This window comes from Cherax quadricarinatus, chromosome 63, assembly GCF_038502225.1.
Source record: "Cherax quadricarinatus isolate ZL_2023a chromosome 63, ASM3850222v1, whole genome shotgun sequence".
Lineage (NCBI taxonomy): Eukaryota > Metazoa > Arthropoda > Malacostraca > Decapoda > Parastacidae > Cherax > Cherax quadricarinatus.
In genome coordinates this window covers 18170908-18190654 of record NC_091354.1, presented here as the reverse complement: position 1 = coordinate 18190654, position 19747 = coordinate 18170908, and the positions used below count along the sequence as shown (strand labels likewise).

Genomic DNA, 19747 nt, shown 5'->3' with positions numbered 1-19747 from the left:
ATGTCTTGTACCTCACTCTGATACCTATATATACCCTCTGTGTCCTTGTACTGTTTGTAACGGCGAAACGTTGTCATAACAAAAATGTCGAATTAGCTGCACTTATGTCCTTTTACCTAACATAAAACTGAAGACAGTGACACCACAATCACGTAAGGAATGACAGAACGACAGTTGGTAGACGCAAAAAAATTTACCGCTAGAACTAATATTAGTTTATAAATTGAATGAGATATTGCAAATTATTGCGCTTACTGATGAAGACTGCAGAGAAAGAAAGTTCTTGCTTATGGCTGTGTCGAAAAAGAAATTATATCAAGAACATAATGAAAAAAAGAATATACATAAATGAGTTAAGAAACAGCATTGTGGATTTCAGCATTGAATCGTCCCGGACACAAGTGAATTATTAAATATGAATAAGATAATCACAGGCAACTGAAAGTAACATTTATGCAGATTAAGTATAAGGGAAAAATGCGCTAATGAAAGCTAAGGACAAAGAAATTCCAAAGCTATAAAGTATTAGAAATCAGACCTTCTACATAATGCAGAGAGGTTGATGAAGACAGAAGTGAGGAAGAAGAAAGAAATTTCACAAGAGTAAGAGGAACGTACCTACGTGTGATGTACCAGACACAAGACGTAATAACCAAACTAAAACAAATAAAAGAAAGAGAGAAAAGCTAGACAAACACATTTTAAAGATTTAGTACTAACATAGATGAATTTCTGAAATTTTACGTACTAACATCGATGAAGTAATTCCAAAAAAAAGACTAAAACTAAGAGACGTTAGAACAAACCCGATATAGATAAAAAAAATAACACTGGAAAAACATTATGTATTGAGGGGAAAGTTCTCAGTGTGGAGAAGAAACAGAGAAGAGAAGAAAGGAGGAGGAGGATTATCGGTAAAACCAACTTTGCAAGTTTGCCAAAACTAAAATCCCCTAAAAAAAATTTAGTGAAGAAAGTACAATAGAAATATGAGAACTTTTTAGTAATCAATATATGATTATATTATAATTATAATTATTAATGTTAATGTTAAGCGCTAAACTCTTTTCAGTCATTCAGCGCACTTTCTTAAATTTTTTTATCTGAAAAAAAAAAGAATCATATGTCAGGAGAAGATACAGGAATATCAATAATATCTGGGAATCACTGAAGCGTTTAACAACTGCAAAATCTGGAATAAATTCCATTTTTACATTGTAGGAGCAACCAGGTGTCGTAAGATACTTGTGCAACAGTTTTCAACACGTGTACTGTGTTACCCAGGTGGAGTGTCAGCGTAAACACTACAACACATTACTTAACACCAGTGGAGCCTTCAGTGTGTACATCACCACACATTACTCAACACTAGTGGAGCCTTCAGTGTGTACATCACCAGACATTACTCAACATCAGTGGAGCCTTCAGTGTGTACATCACCACACATTACTCAACATCAGTGGAGCCTTCAGTGTGTACATCACCACACATTACTCAACATACAACACAAACAATAATGACACAATCACATCAGCCATCAATTTTGCCTAATTGAGAGAGTTCCATGAGCAACATCCTGCCTCTAGTGTGGCCAAGGCCAGTCGACCCCAACCATTGTTGGCTACCTCACCCCGTCAACCCCACACCAAAACCTTACTTCCCCCCATATAGCACAACCCCACCCTCCTCCCTGCAGACTGACAGATTTCATTACCTCATGTATTCACCCAAACCTGTGTGGTGGAATACAGCAAGGGAACAGTTAGCTTTAGTTCCCACACTGTAAACCTCACAGTGGCAGAACATTATTGGTGTTCCTACACTGTAACGCTCACATACTGAATAGGGTGGCAGAATACTGTTGGTGTTCTAACAATGTAACTATCACACAGAACAGGGTGGTAGCACATTGCTGGTGTTCACACAAATGCTCTTGACTCATATAATGACTAATAACAAGCTCACTGGAGAAGCCAGATAAAGATACTAAAAAATCCGAGAAAAGGGAATTAATGTACAATTGTTATGGATTCCATCACACGTTGGATTGCTTCTTATTGATAAATTTGCTAAGTTAGCCAAAAACAGAGTACCCTTAAGGAAAATGCTGAATATAGCCTTGATGTGCCTATGTCTAGTATGGGGGATAATATTAGAAGGGAAGTAAATAATGAACTTTAAAGTTATAGGAATGCAGACAGATAAGTACGTTTATGGAGCAACTTGTAATGTGAACAGAGTGACTGATGTTGCATAGGCTTGGTTTCAAGTATACGTTTGGCAATTCGGCAGACACAGATTATGATCAATCCAAATGCAAAGTATGTGGCCAACCCTATAGTTACTATCTTCAACACTACGTGATTAATTGTTCATTTATTGAGGAATATATAGTAAAATAATTATGTGATATGTCAAAATATCTTATTAATGAACAAAAGATACCAGACATAATGAAAATTTCCCAAATTTGCTTGCAGCAGTTAGGTCGCTGTGGATATAAATCCAGATATATTTCTGTTAACCCTTTTGGAGTCTAGTTCCTAGACTTTTGTGTATCCATATGCTCTTGCGCTACAGTCCATTGGATGGCCATGGGGTGTACAAGACACTACTAGCTTAGGCAGCAAAATCTAAAATAAAATACCACAATGTAACTATGATACAGAACAGTGTGATGGAACACTGCAGGTGTTCCCACGATGTCTATCATATAAAAGAAGTGACGTGGTTGAACACTAGATCAGCCCAACCTCAGGCCAGGCTTCCTTGTTGACCATTTTATCAACCAGGCTATTTATGCTAGCGGCCCGCAGGTCAACATAACTTTCACAGCCCGGCTGATCCGGCACTTAGCTTCTTCCAACTCGACAATACCGTCAAAACAATCACACAGTCTTAAAATATAGTGTCATCACTTTCAAAAAATATTAAGAATATATTATTATAATAAAAAAGAAGCGCTAAGCCACAAGGGCTATACAGCGCTGCAAATTAAGAATATAGATTCCTAAAACTTCCCGAGGTACCGACAGGTACCTGGGTAACTTTGGTGGTGTTCCTACCTTCATCCAGGACCACGGAGTTCCTGAGGGAGTACCTGGGGGCGGCGGTGGGTGCTACCCGCACCTCGCCTGATCCAGCCTCACCCTGGATAACCTCAGAGGTTCCTTCACGTGATGCAACCCCATTCTGGGGCACGTCAGAGGTCGCTTCCGGTGGCCCAACCCCAGCCTGCACTACCCCAGAGGTCACTGGGGTCACACCAGAGGTTGAAGGCGTTGCCTCAACCTCAAGTGGTCCAGTTCCACCTTGATTCAGGCCAGAGGCCACTGAGGTCACATCAGAGATTGTTGGCACCGCCCGAATCTCTAATGATGCAGACCCTGTCTGGGTCACACCAGAGGTCACCTCCAGTAACCCAATTACACTCTGGGTCACAGAGGTCACTGCTGTGTTCGACTCATTTGAGGTGTTAGAGGACCTGGAGGTGTCTGAGACGTTGGATTTCTTCCTGGAGGTTAATTTGCGTGTTGGTGTCCTGGAGGAGGTGGGCGGCCTGCTGGTGGTAGTAGGCGGTCTGCTGGTGGTGGTGGTGGTGTTGGGCGGGCGGGTAGTGTTAGGTTTGCTAGCAGCCAGCATGTGGGTACTGCTGATGGCACGCTCATAGCTGGCAGTCCTGAAGATGTGGTGAACGGGAATGTTGGCACTCTCACCTGACTCTCGCTGCGGGGGCACCTGCCCGTCCCCAACTGTAGCCAGTACCCTGGCACCACCAGTGCCACGCAGGTCGTTGGTGAAACCTCCGGTGCCAGTGTCAGCTTGGAGGTCGTTAGTGCCTTCATAGCCTGGCGTCTCTTTTATAGACGAAGCAGTCAGTGGCACCACTCGACTGGCGTATTTTGACAACTTACGTAGGAAGCCGCCACCACCGCCGGTAGAGCTGAAGGCGCGGGGGGAGGGGCGGGGAGGTGCTACATATGCTCCTCCTCCTAAGGCAGGCCTGGTAGGGGCTGCAGCATGGCCCTCCCTCACCACAGCCCCACTGATGGTCACAACACCTGGATCACCTTTCATCACTCCCTGAGAATCTTACTACACTTCACCTCTCTCTCTCCCGCTCACATACTGAGATGCATCACTATCTCCCCTCAATGTTAATAACAGTACACTCTTGGTATCCTTCAGTCTTCAATAACTCGAGCTAAAACATTATACATTCTGTACTAGTGAATAACGGTGTCAGTGTGAATGTCGATCCACAGGTAAACACCGCCTCAAATCCTACATTTGACATGAATGAAATTTACTCCCAATGAATGTGAAAGAACTTTCAATCACATTCTCTTTTTCTTGAGAATAAGACTAAGGGAAAATGTTTGGCATTTATTTCCCATTCACTGTGATTATCGCTGCATATTAAGGTATCACTTGCCTCTCGTGGTTTTGTGTTTTACATAAACGTAAAATTAAACAAGTCAGTAATAGCCAGAGTGACCGCTGGGAGGAACTTAAAACACCACCACAACTATTACCATTAAAAGCAGATTTAAACATTAATATTAGTATATGAACTCAGAATAAGTTGGAATAAGCAACTGTCAATGAATAAACAGATGGAGGGGCGTTGCGAACCGTTGTCTGTACTCTGACTCTACCGTCTCCACCGGATTTACAAGAGGAAGGAGTGGCAACTAGTACTTACAGTACCATATACTGTCAAAGATACCAACTGCTGTCCTTGACGGTATACAGTTGCCAGATGACACGAAGTAAATGAATACAAAACTTTGAAGGAAATTATATTAAATTTGGAAAATACATTATCTATAAAATAACTGTAAAGTAAGAAACTATAAGAAATAAGATAATTATATGAAGACAGTTGATACATGGAAGAATTTATAATGAAAGTAGGATAAAAGAAATAAGGCAGAGGTAACAAAATATATGAAACAATAACAAAAAAGCTAATGATTCGACAAATAAAAAAAGTGTTATGTGTTAATATGTATAAATGGTCGCAGTGATCCTCTTCCCCAGGAGCCAGACTCAATCCTCGCTCGGGAAGGAACAAAAATGTTGGAAACCAAAAAAGCATTGTTAACTTTCACATTTGTAGACAACAGAAATACAGTCCCGATCCAGAGAAAAATGATAAATGTTGAGCGAAATGAAAATATAACAATAACAAAAAGAAATAGCAAAGGTTAAAGAGCGGATGGACAGCTGGACAGACAGATGATAAGAGTAAAAACTATAACTGACGGCGATGATAAATGTCAGACACAGAGGAAGGAAAAACTGGAAATGAGGAAAAAGTGAGCAACATGTAAAGTTATTAACACCAAAGATAATATGTCTCTTGAAGATATAAAATAACTGAGTGGTGGTAGAACAGCAGCATGTGCTGGCACGAGTCAGCTGCAGCAGCATGTGCTGGCACGAGTCAGCTGCAGCAACAGCATGTGCTGGCACGAGTCAGCTGCAGCAACATGTGCTGGCACGAGTCAGCTGCAGCAACATGTGCTGGCACGAGTCAGCTGCAGCAACATGTGCTGGCACGAGTCAGCTGCAGCAACATGTGCTGGCACGAGTCAGCTGCAGCAACATGTGCTGGCACGAGTCAGCTGCAGCAACATGTGCTGGCACGAGTCAGCTGCAGCAACATGTGCTGGCACGAGTCAGCTGCAGCAGCACGAGTCATGTGCTGGCACGAGTCAGCTGCAGCAACATGTGCTGGCACGAGTCAGCTGCAGCAGCATGTGCATGTGCTGGCACGAGTCAGCTGCAGCAGCATGTGCTGGCACGAGTCAGCTGCAGCAGCATGTGCTGGCACGAGTCAGCTGCAGCAGCATGTGCTGGCACGAGTGGCACGAGTCAGCTGCAGCAGCATGTGCTGGCACGAGTCAGCTGCAGCAGCAGCATGTGCTGGCACGAGTCAGCTGCAGCAACATGTGCTGGCACGAGTCAGCTGCAGCAACATGTGCTGGCACGAGTCAGCTGCAGCAGCATGTGCTGGCACGAGTCAGCTGCAGCAGCAGCATGTGCTGGCACGAGTCAGCTGCAGCAACATGTGCTGGCACGAGTCAGCTGCAGCAGCAGCATGTGCTGGCACGAGTCAGCTGCAGCAACATGTGCTGGCACGAGTCAGCTGCAGCAGCATGTGCTGGCACGAGTCAGCTGCAGCAACAGCATGTGCTGGCACGAGTCAGCTGCAGCAGCATGTGCTGGCACGAGTCAGCTGCAGCAACATGTGCTGGCACGAGTCAGCTGCAGCAACATGTGCTGGCACGAGTCAGCTGCAGCAACATGTGCTGGCACGAGTCAGCTGCAGCAGCATGTGCTGGCACGAGTCAGCTGCAGCAGCATGTGCTGGCACGAGTCAGCTGCAGCAGCAGCATGTGCTGGCACGAGTCAGCTGCAGCAGCATGTGCTGGCACGAGTCAGCTGCAGCAACATGTGCTGGCACGAGTCAGCTGCAGCAGCACGAGTCAGCTGCAGCAACATGTGCTGGCACGAGTCAGCTGCAGCAACATGTGCTGGCACGAGTCAGCTGCAGCAACATGTGCTGGCACGAGTCAGCTGCAGCAACATGTGCTGGCACGAGTCAGCTGCAGCAACATGTGCTGGCACGAGTCAGCTGCAGCAACATGTGCTGGCACGAGTCAGCTGCAGCAACATGTGCTGGCACGAGTCAGCTGCAGCAACATGTGCTGGCACGAGTCAGCTGCAGCAGCATGTGCTGGCACGAGTCAGCTGCAGCAACATGTGCTGGCACGAGTCAGCTGCAGCAACATGTGCTGGCACGAGTCAGCTGCAGCAGCATGTGCTGGCACGAGTCAGCTGCAGCAACATGTGCTGGCACGAGTCAGCTGCAGCAACATGTGCTGGCACGAGTCAGCTGCAGCAACATGTGCTGGCACGAGTCAGCTGCAGCAACATGTGCTGGCACGAGTCAGCTGCAGCAACATGTGCTGGCACGAGTCAGCTGCAGCAACATGTGCTGGCACGAGTCAGCTGCAGCAACATGTGCTGGCACGAGTCAGCTGCAGCAACATGTGCTGGCACGAGTCAGCTGCAGCAACATGTGCTGGCACGAGTCAGCTGCAGCAACATGTGCTGGCACGAGTCAGCTGCAGCAGCATGTGCTGGCACGAGTCAGCTGCAGCAGCATGTGCTGGCACGAGTCAGCTGCAGCAACATGTGCTGGCACGAGTCAGCTGCAGCAGCATGTGCTGGCACGAGTCAGCTGCAGCAGCATGTGCTGGCACGAGTCAGCTGCAGCAGCATGTGCTGGCACGAGTCAGCTGCAGCAGCATGTGCTGGCACGAGTCAGCTGCAGCAGTATGTGCTGGCACGAGTCAGCTGCAGCAGCATGTGCTGGCACGAGTCAGCTGCAGCAGCATGTGCTGGCACGAGTCAGCTGCAGCAGCATGTGCTGGCACGAGTCAGCTGCAGCAGCATGTGCTGGCACGAGTCCGCTGCATCAGCATGTGCTGTCAGGAGTCAGCTGCAGCAGCATGTGCTGGCACGAGTCAGCTGCAGCAGCATGTGCTGGCACGAGTCAGCTGCAGCAGCATGTGCTGGCACGAGTCAGCTGCAGCAGCATGTGCTGGCACGAGTCAGCTGCAGCAGCATGTGCTGGCACGAGTCAGCTGCAGCAGCATGTGCTGGCACGAGTCAGCTGCAGCAGCATGTGCTGGCACGAGTCAGCTGCAGCAGCATGTGCTGGCACGAGTCAGCTGAAGCAGCATGTGCTGGCACGAGTCAGCTGAAGCAGCATGTGCTGGCACGAGTCGGCTGCAGCAGCATGTGCTGGCACGAGTCAGCTGCAGCAGCATGTGCTGGCACGAGTCAGCTGCAGCAGCATGTGCTGGCACGAGTCAGCTGCAGCAGCATGTGCTGGCACGAGTCAGCAGCAGCAGCATGTGCTGGCACGAGTCAGCTGCAGCAGCATGTGCTAGCACGAGTCAGCTGCAGCAGCATGTGCTGGCACGAGTCAGCTGCAGCAGCATGTGCTGGCACGAGTCAGCTGCAGCAGCATGTGCTGGCACGAGTCAGCTGCAGCAGCATGTGCTGGCACGAGTCAGCTGCAGCAACATGTGCTGGCACGAGTCAGCTGCAGCAGCATGTGCTGGCACGAGTCAGCTGCAGCAGCATGTGCTGGCACGAGTCAGCTGCAGCAGCATGTGCTGGCACGAGTCAGCTGCAGCAACATGTGCTGGCACGAGTCAGCTGCAGCAGCATGTGCTGGCACGAGTCAGCTGCAGCAGCATGTGCTGGCACGAGTCAGCTGCAGCAGCATGTGCTGGCACGAGTCAGCTGCAGCAGCATGTGCTGGCACGAGTCAGCTGCAGCAGCATGTGCTGGCACGAGTCAGCTGCAGCAGCATGTGCTGGCACGAGTCAGCTGCAGCAGCATGTGCTGGCACGAGTCAGCTGCAGCAGCATGTGCTGGCACGAGTCAGCTGCAGCAGCATGTGCTGGCACGAGTCAGCTGCAGCAGCATGTGCTGGCACGAGTCAGCTGCAGCAGCATGTGCTGGCACGAGTCAGCTGCAGCAACATGTGCTGGCACGAGTCAGCTGCAGCAGCATGTGCTGGCACGAGTCAGCTGCAGCAGCATGTGCTGGCACGAGTCAGCTGCAGCAACATGTGCTGGCACGAGTCAGCTGCAGCAACATGTGCTGGCACGAGTCAGCTGCAGCAGCATGTGCTGGCACGAGTCAGCTGCAGCAACATGTGCTGGCACGAGTCAGCTGCAGCAGCATGTGCTGGCACGAGTCAGCTGCAGCAGCATGTGCTGGCACGAGTCAGCTGCAGCAACATGTGCTGGCACGAGTCAGCTGCAGCAACATGTGCTGGCACGAGTCAGCTGCAGCAACATGTGCTGGCACGAGTCAGCTGCAGCAACATGTGCTGGCACGAGTCAGCTGCAGCAACATGTGCTGGCACGAGTCAGCTGCAGCAACATGTGCTGGCACGAGTCAGCTGCAGCAACATGTGCTGGCACGAGTCAGCTGCAGCAACATGTGCTGGCACGAGTCAGCTGCAGCAACATGTGCTGGCACGAGTCAGCTGCAGCAACATGTGCTGGCACGAGTCAGCTGCAGCAACATGTGCTGGCACGAGTCAGCTGCAGCAACATGTGCTGGCACGAGTCAGCTGCAGCAACATGTGCTGGCACGAGTCAGCTGCAGCAACATGTGCTGGCACGAGTCAGCTGCAGCAACATGTGCTGGCACGAGTCAGCTGCAGCAGCATGTGCTGGCACGAGTCAGCTGCAGCAGCATGTGCTGGCACGAGTCAGCTGCAGCAGCATGTGCTGGCACGAGTCAGCTGCAGCAGCATGTGCTGGCACGAGTCAGCTGCAGCAGCATGTGCTGGCACGAGTCAGCTGCAGCAGCATGTGCTGGCACGAGTCAGCTGCAGCATCATGTGCTGGCACGAGTCAGCTGCAGCAGCATGTGCTGGCACGAGTCAGCTGCAGCATCATGTGCTGGCACGAGTCAGCTGCAGCAGCATGTGCTGGCACGAGTCAGCTGCAGCAGCATGTGCTGGCACGAGTCAGCTGCAGCAGCATGTGCTGGCACGAGTCAGCTGCAGCAGCATGTGCTGGCACGAGTCAGCTGCAGCAGCATGTGCTGGCACGAGTCAGCTGCAGCAGCATGTGCTGGCACGAGTCAGCTGCAGCAGCATGTGCTGGCACGAGTCAGCTGCAGCAACATGTGCTGGCACGAGTCAGCTGCAGCAGCATGTGCTGGCACGAGTCAGCTGCAGCATCATGTGCTGGCACGAGTCAGCTGCAGCAGCATGTGCTGGCACGAGTCAGCTGCAGCATCATGTGCTGGCACGAGTCAGCTGCAGCAGCATGTGCTGGCACGAGTCAGCTGCGGCAGCATGTGCTGGCACGAGTCAGCTGCAGCAGCATGTGCTGGCACGAGTCAGCTGCGGCAGCATGTGCTGGCACGAGTCAGCTGCAGCAGCATGTGCTGGCACGAGTCAGCTGCAGCAACATGTGCTGGCACGAGTCAGCTGCAGCAACATGTGCTGGCACGAGTCAGCTGCAGCAGTATGTGCTGGCACGAGTCAGCTGCAGCAACATGTGCTGGCACGAGTCAGCTGCGGCAGTATGTGCTGGCACGAGTCAGCTGCAGCAACATGTGCTGGCACGAGTCAGCTGCAGCATCATGTGCTGGCACGAGTCAGCTGCAGCAGCATGTGCTGGCACGAGTCAGCTGCAGCAGCATGTGCTGGCACGAGTCAGCTGCAGCACCATGTGCTGGCACGAGTCAGCTGCAGCAGCATGTGCTGGCACGAGTCAGCTGCAGCAGCATGTGCTGGCACGAGTCAGCTGCGGCATCATGTGCTGGCACGAGTCAGCTGCAGCAGCATGTGCTGGCACGAGTCAGCTGCGGCATCATGTGCTGGCACGAGTCAACTGCAGCACCATGTGCTGGCACGAGTCAGCTGCGGCATCATGTGCTGGCACGAGTCAGCTGCAGCAGCATTGCTGGCACGAGTCAGCTGCGGCAGTATGTGCTGGCACGAGTCAGCTGCAGCAACATGTGCTGGCACGAGTCAGCTGCAGCAGCAGCATGTGCTGGCACGAGTCAGCTGCAGCAGCATGTGCTGGCACGAGTCAGCTGCAGCAGCATGTGCTGGCACGAGTCAGCTGCAGCAGCATGTGCTGGCACGAGTCAGCTGCAGCAGCATGTGCTGGCACGAGTCAGCTGCAGCAGCATGTGCTGGCACGAGTCAGCTGCAGCAGCATGTGCTGGCACGAGTCAGCTGCAGCAGCATGTGCTGGCACGAGTCAGCTGCAGCAGCATGTGCTGGCACGAGTCAGCTGCAGCAGCATGTGCTGGCACGAGTCAGCTGCATCAGCATGTGCTGGCACGAGTCAGCTGCAGCATCATGTGCTGGCACGAGTCAGCTGCGGCAGCATGTGCTGGCACGAGTCAGCTGCAGCAGCATGTGCTGGCACGAGTCAGCTGCAGCAGCATGTGCTGGCACGAGTCAGCTGCAGCAGCATGTGCTGGCACGAGTCAGCTGCAGCAGCATGTGCTGGCACGAGTCAGCTGCAGCAGCATGTGCTGGCACGAGTCAGCTGCAGCAGCATGTGCTGGCACGAGTCAGCTGCAGCAGCATGTGCTGGCACGAGTCAGCTGCAGCAGCATGTGCTGGCACGAGTCAGCTGCAGCAGCATGTGCTGGCACGAGTCAGCTGCAGCAGCATGTGCTGGCACGAGTCAGCTGCAGCAGCATGTGCTGGCACGAGTCAGCTGCAGCAGCATGTGCTGGCACGAGTCAGCTGCAGCAGCATGTGCTGGCACGAGTCAGCTGCGGCAGCATGTGCTGGCACGAGTCAGCTGCAGCAGCATGTGCTGGCACGAGTCAGCTGCAGCAGCATGTGCTGGCACGAGTCAGCTGCAGCAGCATGTGCTGGCACGAGTCAGCTGCGGCAGCATGTGCTGGCACGAGTCAGCTGCGGCAGCATGTGCTGGCACGAGTCAGCTGCAGCAGCATGTGCTGGCACGAGTCAGCTGCAGCAGCATGTGCTGGCACGAGTCAGCTGCAGCAGCATGTGCTGGCACGAGTCAGCTGCGGCAGCATGTGCTGGCACGAGTCAGCTGCGGCAGCATGTGCTGGCACGAGTCAGCTGCGGCAGCATGTGATGGCACGAGTTAGCTGCAACAGCATGTGCTGGCACGAGACAGCTGCGGCAGCATGTGCTGGCACGAGTCAGCTGCGGCAGTATGTGCTGACACGAGTCAGCTGCTGCTGCAGCATGTGCTGGCACGAGTCAGCTGCAGCAGCATGTGCTGGCACGAGTCAGCTGCAGCAGCATGTGCTGGCACGAGTCAGCTGCAGCAGCATGTGCTGGCACGAGTCAGCTGCGGCAGTATGTGCTGGCACGAGTCAGCTGCAGCAGCATGTGCTGGCACTAGTCAGCTGCGGCAGCAGGTGCTGGCACGAGTCAGCTGCAGCAGCATGTGCTGGCACGAGTCAGCTGCGGCAGCATGTGCTGGCACGAGTCAGCTGCAACATCATGTGCTGGCACGAGTCAGCTGCGGCAGCATGTGCTGGCACAAGTCAGCTGCGGCAGCAGGTGCTGGCACGAGTCAACTGCAGCAGCATGTGCTGGCACGAGTCAGCTGCGGCAGTATGTGCTGGCACGAGTCAGCTACGGCAGTATGTGCTGGCACGAGTCAGCTGCAGCAGCATGTGCTGGCACGAGTCAGCTGCGGCAGCATGTGCTGGCACGAGTCAGCTGCAGCAGCATGTGCTGGCACGAGTCAGCTGCGGCAGCATGTGCTGGCACGAGTCAGCTGCAGCAGCATGTGCTGGCACGAGTCAGCTGCAGCAGCATGTGCTGGCACGAGTCAGCTGCAGCAGCATGTGCTGGCACGAGTCAGCTGCGGCAGTATGTGCTGGCACGAGTCAGCTGCAGCAGCATGTGCTGGCACGAGTCAGCTGCGGCAGTATGTGCTGGCACGAGTCAGCTGCGGCAGCATGAAGCTAAAGAAATGACAGCTGAAAAATGAGCTAAAATAACAGTAAATTGTGTATGTTTATACTATACTAGTTATGTGTGTTGACAGTAAACTATCTGTGCATGTTGATAGTACACTAGTTGTGAATGTTGATAGTACACTAGTTGTGAATGTTGATAGTACGCTAGTTGTGAATGTTGATAGTACACTAGTTGTGAATGTTGATAGTACACTAGTTGTGAATGTTGATAGTACACTAGTTGTGAATGTTGATAGTACACTAGTTGTGAATGTTGATAGTACACTAGTTGTGAATGTTGATAGTACACGAGTTGTGAATGTTGATAGTACACGAGTTGTGAATGTTGATAGTACACTAGTTGTGAATGTTGATAGTACACTAGTTGTGAATGTTGATAGTACGCTAGTTGTGAATGTTGATAGTACACTAGCTGTGAATGTTGATAGTACACTAGCTGTGAATGTTGACAGTACGCTAGTTGTGAATGTTGATAGTACACTAGTTGTGAATGTTGATAGTACACTAGCTGTGAATGTTGATAGCACACTAGTTGTGAATGTTGATAGTACACTAGCTGTGAATGTTGATAGCACACTAGTTGTGAATGTTGATAGTACGCTAGTTGTGAATGTTGATAGTACACTAGCTGTGAATGTTGACAGTACGCTAGTTGTGAATGTTGATAGTACACTAGCTGTGAATGTTGACAGTACGCTAGTTGTGAATGTTGATAGTACACTAGTTGTGAATGTTGATAGTACACTAGTTGTGAATGTTGATAGTACACTAGTTGTGAATGTTGATAGTACACTAGCTGTGAATGTTGATAGTACGCTAGTTGTGAATGTTGATAGTACACTAGTTGTGAATGTTGATAGTACACTAGTTGTGAATGTTGATAGTACGCTAGTTGTGAATGTTGATAGTACGCAAGGCTTTATGCTGTCATCTACACATAAGTCATTATATTTGAAATCTAACAAAGCACTAACACAAACTTTAATCCCTAAATCCACGACATGGAACCTAACAAATACACAGACAAATACAATGCAAGTGCACAGATGGAAAGATGAACATGGAAAGGCAAAAAAAAATGACCTTCATCACTACGCACATCACACACACACGCGCGCACACACGCACAAACACACACACACACACACACACACACACACACACACACACACACACACACACACACACCAGTTTGGAATCCACACCTGATCAATCACGTCAAGAAATTAGAGAAAGTGCAAAGGTTTGCAACAACCAGCATAACCCGAACCAGCATGGTTTTAGAGCAGGACGATCATGCCTGTCACAGCTGTTGAATCATTATGACAGAATTATGGAGGCATTAGAAGACGACCAAAACGCAGATGTGATTTACACAGATTTTGCAAAGGCGTCTGACAAATGCGATCATGTAGTGATAGTTCACAAAATGAAGACCATGGGCATTACGGGAAGGTAGGCAGATGGATTTTCGGGTTCCTAACACACAGAACACAAAAAGTAGTAGTGAACAGGGCAAAATCCAGCATCAGCCAGGTCAAAAGCTCAGTGCTCCAAGGCACTGTCATGGCACCTCTGTTGTTTCTCATCCTTCTAGCAGATATAAATAAAAACACCCGTCACACTTTTGTATCATCATTTGCAGATGACACTAAAATAAGCATGACAGTCACTACGGTAGAGGACACTGAAAAATTACAGGAAGACATAAACAGGGTTTTCCAGTGCGGAGTGGAGAACATGACGTTCAGTGGTGATAAGTTCCAGCTGCTTAGGTATGGAAAGAATGAAGAACTCAAAAGGAATACTATATACAAAACTCAAGAGAGTCACTAAACAGAACGTAAGGAACACGTAAAAGACCTGGGAATAATTATGTCAGCGGCCCTTTCCTTTAAAGATCATAACAAGACAAAGATCACGACAGCCAAGATGATGATGGGGTGGGTATTGAGAAATTTCAAAACAAGAGAAATAGTGCTGATGGTGACACTCTTCAAATCGCTAGTGCTCCCTCACTTAGAATATTGCTCAGTGCTGACGACCCCGTTCAAGGCAGGAGAAATAACGGAGCTGGAACAAATACAGAGATCATTTACGGCTCACACTGAGCCAGTAAAGCACCTAAACTACTGAACGCCTTCAAGTCTTGAACATGTACTCAATGAAGCGGAGGAGAGATACATGATAATATATACCTGGAAAGTACTCGAGGGCCATGAGCATGAGCCAAGCCACGAGCACGAGCCAAGCCACGAGCATGATCCAAGCCATGAGCATGAGCCAAGCCACGAGCATGAGCCAAGCCATGAGCATGAGCCAAGCCATGAGCATGAGCCAAGCCACGAGCATGAGCCAAGCCACGAGCATGAGCCAAGCCACGAACATGAGCCAAGCCACGAGCATGATCCAAGCCATGAGCATGACCCAAGCCATGAGCATGACCCAAGCCACGAGCATGAGCCAAGCCATGATCATGAGCCAAGCCACGAGCATGAGCCAAGCCACGAGCATAAGCCAAGCCACGAGCATGACCCAAGCCACGAGCATGACCCAAGCCATGAGCATGAGCCAAGCCACGAGCATGAGCCAAGCCATGAGCATGAGCCAAGCCATGAGCCAAGCCACGAGCATGACCCAAGCCATGAGCATGAGCCAAGCCACGAGCATGAGCCAAGCCATGAGCATGACCCAAGCCATGAGCATGACCCAAGCCATGAGCATGAGCCAAGCCACAAGCATGAGCCAAGCCACAAGCATGACCCAAGCCATGAGCATGAGCCAAGCCACGAGCATGAGCCAAGCCATGAGCATGAGCCAAGTCATGAGCATGACCCAAGCCACGAGCATGAGCCAAGCCATGAGCATGACCCAAGCCATGAGCATGACCCAAGCCATGAGCATGAGCCAAGCCACAAGCATGAGCCAAGCCACAAGCCTGACCCAAGCCATGAGCATGAGCCAAGCCACGAGCATGAGCCAAGCCATGAGCATGACCCAAGCCATGAGCATGAGCCAAGCCACAAGCATGAGCCAAGCCACAAGCATGACCCAAGCCATGAGCATGAGCCAAGCCACGAGCATGAGCCAAGCCATGAGCATGAGCCAAGTCATGAGCATGAGCCAAGCCACGAGCATGAGCCAAGCCATGAGCATGAGCCAAGCCATGATCATGAGCCAAGCCACGAGCATGAGCCAAGCCATGAGCATGAGCCAAGTCATGAGCATGAGCCAAGCCACGAGCATGAGCCAAGCCATGAGCATGAGCCAAGCCACGAGCATGACCCAAGCCACGAGCATGACCCAAGCCACGAGCATGAGCCATGGAACTGCCAATCGCCAACTAAGCCACTCAATCCTACCATGACAGGAATTAATTCGAATTGTTGTGAAGTTAAATAATAGAGAGAACCACCAGTTATGGAGGAATTTACCACCAAACCAGTGAAGGGAGGCGAATGGAACATCCCTGACAACCTAAGACACGCTACGGGATGAACCAGTCTCACCCAATGGTCACGGCAACCCAATCGTGTCCCTACGATTTCATGAGTCGTGATGACAATTACCTTCAGAATGGCGACTGAAATGTAACTACCAAGTTAGGAGTTACTATATAACGGCTCACGAGTCCTTAACAGTATAATGATGGTAATGTCACGTTGATGTCCTGCAGTTATAAGGAATATTAGTAATCACGGGTGTTAATACATGTTAATATCTCTGCAAGATAATGCTAATAGGTCAGCGATTTCGCCGCCCAAGGCTGGCACACACTTCAAGCGTTATCTCGCTGAAGGTACTAGTTAAGTCAGCAACCGCGAGATGGCAATTCGCCTACAGATGTGGCAACTGTTGTTTGATAAAGTGCCATTCTACGCGATCAACAACGTCTTGACAACCATACGACTGAAAATGTACGTGATTTGAGAGTTAACAACCTGACAGTGTGCGTCATCTGGCAGTGAACACAACCTGACAGTGTGCGTCATCTGACAGTGAACACAACCTGACAGTGTACGTCATCTGACAGTGAACACAACCTGACAGTGTGCGTCATCTGACAGTGAACACAACCTGACAGTGTACGTCATCTGACAGTGAACACAACCTGACAGTGTACGTCATCTGACAGTGAACACAACCTGACAGTGTGCGTCATCTGACAGTGAACACAACCTGACAGTGTACGTCATCTGACAGTAAACACAACCTGACAGTGTACGTCATCTGACAGTGTGCGTCATCTGACAGTGAACACAACCTGACAGTGTGCGTCATCTGACAGTGAACACAACCTGACAGTGTGCGTCATCTGACAGTGAACACAACCTGACAGTGTACGTCATCTGACAGTGAACACAACCTGACAGTGTACGTCATCTGACAGTGAACACAACCTGACAGTATACGTCATCTCACAGTGAACACAACCTGACAGTGTACGTCATCTGACAGTGTGCGTCATCTGACAGTGAACACAACCTGACAGTATACGTCATCTGAGAGTAAACACAACGTGACAGTGTACGTCATCTGACAGTGAACACAACCTGACAGTGTACGTCATCTGACAGTGTGCGTCATCTGACAGTGAACACAACCTGACAGTATACGTCATCTGACAGTAAACAACCTGACAGTGTGCGTCATCTGACACTGAACACGACCTGACAGTGTGCGTCATCTGACAGTAAACACAACCTGACAGTGTACGTCATCTGACAGTGAACACAACCTGACAGTGTACGTCATCTGACAGTAAACACAACCTGACAGTGTACGTCATCTGACAGTGAACACAACCTGACAGTATACGTCATCTGACAGTGAACACAACCTGACAGTGTACGTCATCTGACAGTGAACACAACCTGACAGTGTACGTCATCTGACAGTGAACACAACCTGACAGTGTACGTCATCTGACAGTGAACACAACCTGACAGTGTACGTCATCTGACAGTGAACACAACCTGACAGTGTGCGTCATCTGACAGTGAACACAACCTGACAGTGTGCGTCATCTGACAGTGAACACAACCTGACAGTGTACGTCATCTGACAGTGTACGTCATCTGACAGTGAACACAACCTGACAGTGTGCATCATCTGACAGTGAACACAACCTGACAGTGTACGTCATCTGACAGTGAACACAACCTGACAGTGTACGTCATCTGACAGTGTGCGTCATCTGACAGTGAACACAACCTGACAGTGTGCGTCATCTGACAGTGAACACAACCTGACAGTACGCCATCTGACAGTGAACACAACCTGACAGTACGCCATCTGACAGTGAACACAACCTGACAGTGTACGTCATCTGACAGTGAACACAACCTGACAGTGTGCGTCATCTGACAGTGAACACAACCTGACAGTGTACGTCATCCGACAGTGAACACAACCTGACAGTGTACGTCATCTGACAGTGAACACAACCTGACAGTGTACGTCATCCGACAGTGAACACAACCTGACAGTGTACGTCATCTGACAGTGAACACAACCTGACAGTGTACGTCATCTGACAGTGAACACAACCTGACAGTGTACGTCATCCGACAGTGAACACAACCTGACAGTGTACGTCATCTGACAGTGAACACAACCTGACAGTGTACGTCATCTGACAGTGAACACAACCTGACAGTGTACGTCATCCGACAGTGAACACAACCTGACAGTGTACGTCATCTGACAGTGAACACAACCTGACAGCGTGCGTCATCTGACAGTGAACACAACCTGACAGTGTACGTCATCTGACAGTGAACACAACCTGACAGTGTACGTCATCCGACAGTGAACACAACCTGACAGTGTACGTCATCTGACAGTGAACACAACCTGACAGTGTACGTCATCTGACGCTCGGACTTCTCAGATGAACTCTCAAGTATGTTTTGTACTGATAATTACTAACAATGAACACTAGGCGAGTCTGGCCCATGGCCGGGCTCCGGGATTAGAAAAGTTCACGGAACTCATCAAAGGTAAAGATGCCAAATTTCGGTGCATCACAAACAACGAATGTGGTGTTGGTCCTGTATGTACGTAATTGGTCCTGTATGTACGTAAGTACGTGAGACTCAAACAATACAAAACAAGAAGTTACTAATAATTCTTGTGAAATAAATACTAAGAATTAAAGAGTCGTTGTGGGGAACTAAAGAGCAAGAATTAAAGAGTTGTTGTAGTAAAATAAAGAGCAGGAATTTAGTCTTCGTTTTCGGGCAATAAACATCAGGAATTTACGGATAACTGTAAAGAAATAAAAAGGAATTTAAAGTGTCGTTTTCGGGAAGTAAATAACAGGAATTTATTCGTCCTTATACAGAAATAATTATTAGGTATTTAATGTGAAAAAAAGCCAGTAGACAGGAAAAGGTCAGTAGATGATAGAGAAAGGTCGGTAGATAGCAGGGATAGCAGAGCAGATGGTAAAAAAAAAGGTCAGATGGCAGAAAAACTGCAGATAGCAGGAAAAGGTCAGTAGATTGCAGAGAACAGTGTAAATGGCAGGAAGCAGTAATATTATGAAAGCAGTAATATTATGAAAGCAGTAATATTATGAAAGCAGTAATATTATGAAAGCAGTAATATTATGAAAGTAATATTATGAAAGCAGTAATGTTATGAAAGTAGTAATATTGTGAAAGCAGTAATATTATGAAAGCAGTAATATTATGAAAGCAGTAATATTATGAAAGTAGTAATATTATGAAAGCAGTAATATTATGAAAGCAGTAATATTATGAAAGCAGTAATATTATGAAAGCAGTAATATTATGAAAGCAGTAATATTATGAAAGTAGTAATATTATGAAAGCAGTAATATTATGAAAGCAGTAATATTATGAAAGCAGTAATATTATGAAAGCAGTAATATTATGAAAGCAGTAATATTATGAAAGCAGTAATATTATGAAAGCAGTATTATGAAAGCAGTAATATTATGAAAGCAGTAATATTATGAAAGCAGTAATATTATGAAAGTAGTAATATTATGAAAGCAGTAATATTATGAAAGCAGTATTATGAAAGCAGTAAAATTATGAAAGTATTATGAAAGCAGTAATATTATGAAAGTAATATTATGAAAGCAGTAACATTATGAAAGCAGTAATATTATGAAAGCAGTAATACATATTATGAAAGTAATATTGTGAAAGCAGTAATATTATGAAAGTAATATTGTGAA

At 49.0% G+C, this 19747-nt stretch overlaps 1 protein-coding gene across 6 annotated transcripts in view; it reads right to left on the bottom strand.

Annotated features, from left to right (window-relative positions):
• The window catches only part of LOC128698195 (proton channel OtopLc), a 1090877-nt gene that overhangs the window by 533636 nt on the left and 537494 nt on the right, over positions 1–19747 (bottom strand). Inside the window, exon 1 of one of the 6 annotated variants that reach the window (XM_070098674.1) lies at positions 3066–4223. The exons of the other annotated variants lie outside the window; for them this stretch is intronic. Coding sequence (XP_069954775.1) covers positions 3066–4077 — 1012 coding nt within the window. The 5' untranslated portion in view covers positions 4078–4223. Of the gene's footprint in view, positions 1–3065; positions 4224–19747 lie in introns of those variants that run through there. 6 annotated transcript variants of the gene reach the window in all.